The 9,802-nt window shown below is 65.4% G+C and overlaps 1 protein-coding gene across 7 annotated transcripts in view; it reads right to left on the reverse strand.

Moving 5' to 3' along the window:
• Nucleotides 1–9,802, reverse strand: part of BMP1 (bone morphogenetic protein 1) — a 29,505-nt gene extending 19,703 nt beyond the window's left edge. For 6 of the 7 annotated variants that reach the window (XR_013185641.1, XR_013185643.1, XM_077191814.1 and 3 more), the window contains exons 1-4: nucleotides 9,590–9,802; nucleotides 1,031–1,144; nucleotides 813–959; nucleotides 604–721 (exon numbers count right to left, since the gene is read on the reverse strand). Coding sequence is in view for 5 of the 7 variants with exons in the window: in XM_077191814.1 (XP_077047929.1) it covers nucleotides 604–721; nucleotides 813–959; nucleotides 1,031–1,144; nucleotides 9,590–9,728 (518 nt within the window). In the remaining 2 variants the exon portion in view is untranslated. The remainder of the gene's footprint in view (nucleotides 1–603; nucleotides 722–812; nucleotides 960–1,030; nucleotides 1,145–9,589) is intronic. The other variant, XM_054650522.2, reaches the window with a different exon arrangement.

The raw sequence follows: 9,802 nt of genomic DNA on the forward strand, positions 1-9,802 counted from the left end.
CCTCAGACCCCGGTGAACACGGTCACAGACATCCTGGTGATCTCCCCCAGCCAGGAGAATCAGGGCCCAAAAAACGCTGGGCATGTGGGAATCATCCCTGATACAGAACCTCAGGCATCCTGCCCATGTGAGCAACTCGAGCCTCAGCTCTGCCTGGAAACTGGGAGAGCTCAGCTGCTGGCACGGCATGGCCCAGCACGGCATGGCACAGCTGCCCCAGGCCCACATCCCCTGGTTCTGCTGCCAGGGGTGCCCACCTGGAGCCATCCTCGCCCCTGCCCTGCAGCCGAGCTGCTCCATCCCCGCGCTCTGGACCCGGGCTCAGCGTCTGCGCCCACGCAGGGGCTCCCATTCCAGGGGAAATCCTCCTCCTAACCACCATCTGCTTGGCCAGGGCCGTGCCCTGACGTGTGAAGATGCTGAGCTCGTCCAAACCCCTGTTTCCTTTGGCTCCGGCCCCGCTGCAAGCCCGGGCTGGTGCCGCGCCACCGACCTCATCCCCTGGCCGTGAGCGCCGAGCTCCGGCACCTCCTGCACCCCAAACAGATGGATCCCACCCCAAAACCGAGCCCCAGAGCGGGTCCTGGAGCAGCCCCCACGTACCCACAGGGCCGGTAGGTGAACACGATGTAGCTGTCCTCGTCGTTGCGCTCCAGGAAGGTGACACACGTGTGCTTCTCCCAGTGGCGCATGGCCTGCCGGAAGATGGCTCGCTGGCTGCCTGCGGAGGGGCGGCGGGGGTCAGCCCGGCGGGGAAACTGAGGCACGGCGGGGCCGGACAGCCCCGGGCGGGCTGGCTGGCTGGCACTCACCGCTGAAGTTGCCGCTGATCACGTAGGGGATGACCCCGTCCGGCCACACCCGCTCGGGCCGGGACGTGGCTGCGCGGCGGCTCCGGGAGCGCTGCCGGCCCCGGCGGCGCCGGGGGTGGCCGGGCCGGGGGCTGGTGGCGTTGGTGCCTGTGGGGATGGGGGGGTCAGCGGGGGCGGGAGGAGGCGGGCAGGGGGCGCTGGGGGCGGGCACGGGGTACCTGAGGAGTTGGAGGGCGGGCGGGTGATGGTGTGACGGGCCAGGTCCACCACGCGGTCCACCTGGAAGAGCTGCAGGTCCTCCTCGTCCAGGGCGATGTCACCCAGGAAGGCGGCTGGGAGGGGGACGGGAGGTGTGAACGCTCCTCTGTGGATCCCAAATCCCATCGGGTGCCTCCCCCCAGCCCCTCCACACCTGGCAAGCCCCTTCCTCCCCCTCCTCCTCCTCCTCTCTCTCTCTCTCTTTCAGCTGAGCGTGGTACTGGCCGGGCTCCCCCACTCCCCAGCAGCTGGAGCCAGCCCCACTCTCACATCTGGATCGCATAAAACCCATCCATCACTTTTTAGAGTTTCTATTATTATTTTGTGTTGCAAAACTGCCTTTTCCCCCCCGCCGACTTTTGCTGGCTTTAGGACCCCCTTCCTGCTCGGCTCTTGCCCCCCGGCCCCGAGCGAGCTCCGAGAGCCCCAGGATGCTCCAAGCAGCGACCTCTGAGTCATCTGCGAGCACTGAGCGGAGCCATCTGGGCCGGGAAGCTCCCGCTGTGCCCAGAGCCCGCAGGAGCGGGGCCGCCGTCTGCCGGGACCCCCCTCCTCCAGCAGCATCACGGGGCTGGAGGACACGACCCTGCTCATAACCCTTCCTCCTCCTCCTCCTCCTCCTCCTCCTCCTCCTCCTCTCTGTCGTCCATTTGGCGGCCCCTCCCCGGGGACACCGGGGCTGGCTGAGGTCAGGCCGCGGCTCCGGAGGTGGGGTGCGGGTTCCTCACCGGTTTTGGGGGTACCTGGGGAGAGCAGAGGGTGCCTGGAACCCCCTGGCCTCGGGCAGCGCTGTATTGGGGTGGCCGGAGCAGCTCAGGGGAGGAGGGCGAGCGGAGCCAAGGTCGCGCTCCAGGCAGTTTGCAAATGGCTCCCTAAAGAGCCACTAATTTATGAAGGCGAGGCGGGACAATCAGGATAACCCTGAGAGGTCCAGAGAGCCGGCCCGGGGTGAGAGGAGCTGCCGTGGGATCAGAGGAGCAGAGTGGATCCCATCCCTTTCCACGGCCCCAGCCCAAACCTCGCTGCACTGGCGGCCTGGAGCGCTTTGGGGTGAATCGGCCACGTTTTGGGGCTGTCCCCAGCACTGACCGCGGGGTGAATCCCATCGGGGGAGGCTCCGGGGTGGAGAGCAGACCTGTGGCAACGCCGAGGGAAGAGCAAACAAGCCGGGGCCGGCACCTCCCCTGGCAGCGACCTGCGGCTGGCACGGCCAGGCTGCAATTTGAGGGCAGAGCAGAGGCAGGAGCCGGCCCCGGCCTCCCCACACCCTCCCGGGGCCGGGAGAGACGTGTCCGAACGGGCAGCGCGGGGGAGGACCGGGGCCGGGGAGCAGGACGAGCATCCCTTGCCAAGAGCTGCATGGAAAGACAAGGGAAAGTAAGCTCGCTTACAGCCCAGCAAGCGCCGGCGGAGCCAAGTGATATAGAAACCATATGTGAGGGATTTGGGAGCCGTGAGAGAGCCGGGCAGGCCGGCCCGGGGATGTGGGGCTGCTTTTGCCGCGGGTTTGAGGCAGCTGAGCTCCCCTAGAACCCCCCAGGGCACGGGGGGTGGCTCCGGGGGTGCCCCCGCAGCGATCCCTGCACGGACACGTCGGGGCCGAGCCCAGAGTGCCGGGTTGAGAAATTCCAGGTTGGTTCGGGCTCCGGTCACGTCCTCCTCCCACTCGCTCCCTGTGCACCCGTGGAATGAGGTGACACGTGGGTGTTTTGGGAGGGGGGGGGGTCTCTGCTCGCCAAAAGCCCCCAGACACCGTTAAACTCCCCGAGGGGCTTCCCTGGGGACAGAGCCACGCTGCTGCCACTTGTTGGTGTGGGAGAGGTGGAGGGGACACCCTGCAAGCCAAGGGGACCCTCTGCAAACAAAGGGGACGCCCTGGAAGTGAGGGAGACCCTCTGCAAACTCGAGGCTCTCTTGGCAGGAGTGATCCCAGCCCAGCTTGGAACAGGAGGAAGCACCCCCCGAGGGGTCACAGCCCCTGCAGCACATCCCCTCACCCAAACCAGGGGACACAGGGACCAAACAGGTCCCCAGCCATCCCTGGAGGTGTCCTGGTGTCCCTGAGCTGCTCCCAGTGTGAGACACCGCGGGCTGAGCCACAGGGGCTGCTCAGCCACAGAGGCCCTGAGGGCAAGGAGGAAACACCCCCCGAGGGGTCACAGCCCCTGCAGGACATCCCCTCACCCCGCCGGGGCTCGGTGCCCGAGAGACCCCAAACAGGGGACACAGATCCCCCCCCTGGAGCTACCCTGGTGTCCCTGAGCTGCTCCCAGCGTGGGACACCGCGGGCTGAGCCGCAGGAGCTGCTCCCTGCTCAGCCACAGAGGCCCCGGGGGCAAGGTCCGAGCGCGGCGGTGCCAGCAGGGGTGGGGGATGCGGTGCCAGCGATGCCAGCGATGCCAGCGGGGAGGAGGGCGCGGTGCCAGCTCCAAGGGCAGGCGTGGGGCGCGGAGCAGTCGGGAGTGACGGAGGGGAGAGGGGCATGGATGATCCCAGCTCCATCCCGGCCGCCCCCCAGAGCACCGCCGGCACTTCGGGAGCTCTGCCCCCGCCCCCCGCAGGCGGAGATAGCTCAGCCCTCCTCTGTTGTTTGACTTTTTGTGCTGTGTTTTCTTTCGGGTTCTCGGAACGCTGACGTAACCCCGGGGCTGAAGCTTTAGACAAACAAGGTTTTTCATTCGGACCAGGGCCAAAGCCCCTCAGCAGCCCATCCTGATCCTCCTGGGTCCCTCTGCTCCCTGCCCGGGATGCAGGAGCTCAGCATCCCCCTGGGCAAGGTGAGCAGTGCAGGGGCAGCCACGGGCCTGACCTCTCTGGTGTCACTGGGAGTTTGGGATGAGCCTGACCTCGGGCCCCACCAAGGTTGGGAGCTCTGGTGCAGGAGAACTGGGATGAAACAGGCGCTGGGAAGGGGCCGGGGCACGAACGAGGTGTTCTGGGAGCCGGGAAAAGCAAACAGAGCCGAGGGGAAGCCTGGGCAGATCAACAGCACAGGATCACACTGCAGGGCAGCCTGGGGCAGAGGAGGCTCCGGGAGTGGAGCAGGGCAAGGAGGGACCCCCATCCCTGCCAGGATCCCACCAGAGATCCCCATGTGGGTCTCACCAGGCCTCAAAGGACATTGAGGAGGGACCCCCATCCCTGCCAGGATCCCACAAATAGAGGGAAAAATCCTCATCTTCCTGTGGGTCTCACCAGGCCTTGAAGGCACTGGGCAGGAGGGACCCCCATGCCTGGGAAGATCCCAGCAGAGGGTGGGAAAGATCCTCATATGGGTCTCAAAGGACACTGGGCAGGAGGGACCCTCATCCCTGCCAAGATCCCACCAAAGGGTGGCAAATCATTCTCATGTAGGTGTCACCAGCTATTGAAGGACACTGAGCAGGGGGGACCCTCATCCCTGTGAAGGTCCCACCCAAGATCCTCATGCAGGTCTCAGCAGCCCTCGAAGGCACTGGGCAGGATGGACCCTCACCCTTGTGCAGCTGGAAGGTTCCTGAGCAGGAGGGACAGGAGGGATCCTCATCCCTGTGTGGGTGCCAGGGACCCTCAAAGGCAGCATCAGCCCAGCCCAGCGTTCCCTCAGCAGCTCCATCCCAATCATCCCAAACCCTGTGCGAGTCCCGAGCATCCCTGGCTGTGCAGGCAGCGTTTGGGCTGTGGAAGGAAGCAGGGATCGAACCTCTCTGCCCCAGCCGGGACCGGGATGGAAGCGCGATCTCCAATAGGTGCATCCCGGGCTGTAAAGCCACGGAGCCACCGGAGCAGCGTCCCACTGGCTCTCGGAGCCCTTAAATATGTGAGGAATGCTCCTCGCACCGCCCCTCGCCCCCGCACGCCGGCCCAGCTGCGCGGCCAAACGCGCCGGGGCCGCTGCCCGGCCAGAGGGGACCCCTCGGCTCTGCGGGGTCCCCCCAGCCCTGGGGGCTGCGCTGGCCGCGGTGGGACAGGGGGGGAGGTGTGGAAGGATTCGGAGCATCCCGGGGTTTTGGGGCTGGGGGGAGCAGCGGGGTCCCTGCAGGGAGAGCCGGGGACAGAGGGAGGGGAGCAGCGCCTCTCCCGCCCCCCGGGACTCACGGAGGGGACGCGGCCCCTCTCCCGCCCCCCCCCCGGTAGCTCTCAGCCCCTCTCCCGGTGCCCCTCGCCGGCGGCGGGACAGAGGGAGCCGCCAGCCTGTAAACGCCGGCCCGAGGAGTATTTGCTTTCCCAGAGCACCTTCCGAGCAGCAGGGCAGGCACAAAGCAGGAATTCAAGGCTGGGAGGCCAGGCTGGGAGCCAGGCCAGATCACGGCCCCTGTGCAGGCTTGGGGAAACTGAGGCACGGGGGGATAGAAGCACTCAGCACCAGCCAAGAGCTCAGATATCCCTTAATGCCATCCCCCACCTCCTGCTTCCTGCCTGGAGCATCCTTATCCCAGCTGGTGGTTTTGGGATGCCCAGGGCTGTGGGCACGGCACAGAAGCTCCAGCACAACATCCACGCTGGAGGGATGATCCCAATCCCGAATTCCCTCCGGTGCAAGGCGCATCCTCCCTCCGCCAACGCTTCCCTGAGCACCCGCGGCCAAATTCCCTCCCCAGCCCTGGGCAGCGGCGTTCAGGCTCCAACCAAGCCCTTTGCTGCTCCGGGCCATGAAATGAGCACCGCGGAGGCTCCAATAAACATCCCGGGCAGCAAACGAATTCCAGGGGCAGGAAACTTCCGTCGGGGGCAGGCTGGGAGTGGGAGGGATGATTGGAGCACGCCAGGGGAGCCTTTTCCTTCTGCTGCTCTTCCGTGACAGCAAAAGGAGGAAAGAGCCTCGGCCAGGGCTCGGCGTGGAGGATGCCAAGGCTGAGGCACGGCGGAGCCCCGGGATGGAAGGAGCTGTGTGCAGGGAGTGAGGTCTCCCCTCATCCCCTCTGCAGCCAGGTCACCGAGGAAAACACAACCCGGGCCAAGAGCAGCAGTCCCTGTGAAAGGGAGAGCTGCTGCAAAGGAAAATATTTGGGAATTGCACTGCCAAGGGGATGTTGGTGTCACTTTGGAGAGGAGCCTGGTGGCAGCAGGGACAGGGAATGGAGACGGGGACAGGCCCTGACAGCCAACCCCACACATGAGGCTCTCCTGTCGCTGTCCCTGTCCCTGCCAAAGGGCTCCCAGACCTCTGGGCATCCTCCCAGGGGCTCTGGCTGTAAACATCCCCCCTGTTGTGCTTCCTGTCCTCACAATCCCCCTCCCAGCACACCTTAACCCCTTCCCGAGGGGTTAACCCCGTCCCTTCCCTGCTCCTGGCTCCCTGACAAACCCTTGGGGTGTTCCACTGTCTTCCCACATGCATGGAGCTTGGTTTGCCACATCAAGTTTGTCACTCCAACTTTGCCATGCCAAGTTTGCCACGCCAAATTTGCTACTCCGAGTTTGCCACTCAAGTTTGGCACATCAAGTTTGGCATGCCAAATTTGCCACTCAAGTTTGCTGCTCCCAGTTTTCCACGCCAAGTTTGCCACTCAAGTTTGCCACACCGAATTTGCCACTCAAGTTTGCCATGCCAAGTTTGCTATTCCAAGTTTGCCACTCAACTTTGCCACACCAAATTTGCCACACCAAGTTTGCCATGCCAAATTTGCCATGCCAATTTTTCCACTCCAAGTTTGCCATGTCAAATTTGCCATTCCAACTTTGCCACTCAAGTTTCCCACTCCAACTTTGCCACTCCAACTTTACCACTCAAGTTTCCCACTCAAGTTCACTGTGCCAAGTTTGCCACTCCAAATGTGCCCGCAGTGACCTCCTGCAGCCCCTGGCCAGGTGATGAGCCGGACCTCCTCTTCCCACGGGTCGTTGGGATGCTGAGGGAGCCTTTTTCTCTCCAGAGACCTCCAAGAATCCTCAGCACAGCCACAGGCAAGCCGGAGGACGCGTTATTGCCCGGAAAACTCCCTTCCCGGGGAGAAATTTCGGGGAAAGCCCACGGCGATCCGTTCTCCCTCCTCTCCCCGCATCCCCTCCCGGCCGCTTTGTTCTCCCCGGCTCTCCCCGGGGCCGCCCCATCCTTGCCGCCCATGTGTTTCCCAGCCCGGATAAAGCCTCAGGAAGCGCCGTCTCCCCCCTGGGCACGACCCGCCGGCGTGAATCAGCAGCCGAGGCGTTTCCCAGGAGCCGGGGAAGGGAGGGCAGCGAGCAGCGAGCCCCCGGCCCCGCCGTGGCACCCCGGGCCCCCGCCGGAGGATGCCGCCGCGCCGAACGGGTGATTACACAAAGATAAAGCAGATCCCGCGATCGGCCTGAGATTTTCCAAGGTTTTGCCGAGCCCTGAACCGCAGGCCTCCCGCCGGCCCCGGGCTCCGCGGGTGGATTTTTACCCGGCATGATGAATAAGTGACATATAACGGCTGGAAAATATTTTTGGGCAGCTTGACAAGTGTGACTGCAACCAGTAGCCTGGGCTGGCTACGCCTGGAAAGTGTAATCTAGGTGAAATCCCGGCGGCTGGAGAACTCCAGGCACGGCTGGGAAGCTCCCACAGCCGGCAAGGGGGGCTCAGACCCCCCAGCCCCGTCCGTCTGTCCCGCGGTTGTGCCACGCAGGTGATGCTGAGCTCCCCGTGGGAGTTTGGGAGAGGAGATCCCCCCCAAACCCCCACTTTGGGGGGGCTGTGTGAGCCCCCAAGGGCTCTGCACCCCCGTGGGTGACAGAACACTGGACAGGGGGGTTTCAGCCCCCCAGTGTAGCCAAGCACCCCAAAGTGTGGATGTGGAGCTGACTTGGGGTACAAGATGGGCTCGATCGCATCCCCCCGGTGCTGGGGGCACCCAAGGGGTCTCGGATGCCACCCCCAAAGTGCTCAGCCAGCCCCGGGTGGGCGGAATGAGCCCCACCGAGCCCCGGGGCCGCTGTCCCAGCACAGCTGGGAGCCCTTCCAGCCCTTCCAGCCCTTCCAGCGCCTTTCCCAACCCGAGATCCGACCCGGATCTGACCCGGCGGCCGCTCCCGGGCACCGAGACCTGACCGGGTGAAGGGAAACCGGGGCCACGGCCGGTTCCTTCCTCCCTGACCGCCCGGGGGCTGCTCCAAGGGCTGCATCTCCCGGCGCTTTCCCGTTTTGGCATCCTTGGAAGCGACGCGGCGGCACGGGAGGCTCTTCCCCTTCCGCTGGCACCGCTGCAGACGGGTGGCATCAGCGGGGTGGCATCACCGGGGTGGCCGGCGAGCCGCGGGCAGCCGGTGGCCTCAGGATACCTCTGGCACGAGGAACACAAATCCCTCTCCCGGTGTTTTCCCTCCCCGCAGCCGCGGCGGTGGCAAAATTTTGGTGTTTCTGGCGCTGCCCGGAGCTCGGGGAGGGGTCTCAACACCCCAAAACTGAACCAAACCCTCGCATGGGATGCCAGGGGGGGGGTCAGGAGGATGCCAGGGGGTTCTGGCTCGCCGGAAAATGGAATTTCATCATCTCGGTCCTGTGGAGCCAAACGAGGGTGAATCCCCGGCTCGCTCCATGCGTGGCAGGGCCTGATCCCCCCCCTCCTCGTCCCCCACCCCCGGCTCCTGTAATGAAATTAATCCCATTGGGATCTCATAAAGGCAGGACGGGAACGGGAAGGGGGCAACAGCCGGCCCGGGAGGCGAGGGGGGGTCTCGGGGTGCACGGGAGGGGGGCGAGGAGGGGACAGCGGGGAAGCCTCGTCCCCGGCGCTCAGCTGGAGGAAGCGGGAGCGGGGGGAAGGCTCCAGCCGGCTCTGCCCGGACGGTTTTGCAAGCTTTGCTGTTTCAGCCCGGGAGGGCAGGAAGGGAAGGATTTTTGGCCAGAAAAAAGCCCTCGTGTAGACAGAGTTATATCAACAGCCGCCTTGCAGCGCAGACAATGCCAGTACAGAGAAACGTGATCCCCCGCCAGACCCCGGCCCTCGCAGCAGCCTCAGCCCTGCACGGCCCTGCCGTGCCTCAGTTTCCCCCCTCCTCAAATCCTTCCATCCCCTTTAGCTCGCACTGGGAGACGAGGATTTGCCCCCCGCAGCACCCAGTTTGTTCCCAGCCCTTCCAAAACCTGGGGAGCAGCTCCGAACCCCCTGTCCCGGCACGGAGGGACCCCAGCCCGCAGTGGCACCTCCCGGGTGTCCCGGGGGGGACGAGCTTTGGCCGCGGGCTGGGGGAGAGGGGGAAAGCCAAGAGCTGCAGAGCGTGGGCTCAGGGGCTGGGGGTGCTGGCGTGGGATGCAGAGGGGGGCTGCGATGGGGGGCTGGGGGCTCCCCGCCGCCTTTGACAGCTGCCGGTGCAGCCGGGAGCGGGCAGGGAAAGCGGGGCGCGGGGCCAGCCCCCCCCGCTCCTCACCCTAAGTACAACCAGCTGCACCCCGGAGCGGGACCCGCTGCTCCCCCCGTCCCCCCGAGCCCGCCCGGCCGGGACTGCCCGGGCCCGGCGCTGCGGAGCCCCCAAGTGCGTGCGGGGCACGGTCCCGCTCCCCCGCGCTCACTCCCGCAGCCGCGGCCCCCGCGCTCCCCTTTGTCCGCCCGCCCGGCCGCGCATCCCCCCGCTCCTACCGGCTTTGCAGGGGTCCTTGTAGTCCAGGGGTTCCTCGTCCTCCTCCTCTTCCTCCAGCACGTAGGAATAGTCCGGAAAGCGCAGGGCCCGGGCCAGGAGCAGGCAGAGGAGCAGCCCGCAGCTCCGCAGCCCGGCCATGGCTCCGGCCGGCGTTTTTTTTTTCCTCTCTTCCCTCTTTCCTTCCCTTCTTCGCTTTTTTTTTTTTTTTTTTT

Source organism: Agelaius phoeniceus, chromosome 30 (genome assembly GCF_051311805.1).
Source record: "Agelaius phoeniceus isolate bAgePho1 chromosome 30, bAgePho1.hap1, whole genome shotgun sequence".
In the NCBI taxonomy this organism is placed as follows: Eukaryota; Metazoa; Chordata; class Aves; order Passeriformes; family Icteridae; genus Agelaius; species Agelaius phoeniceus.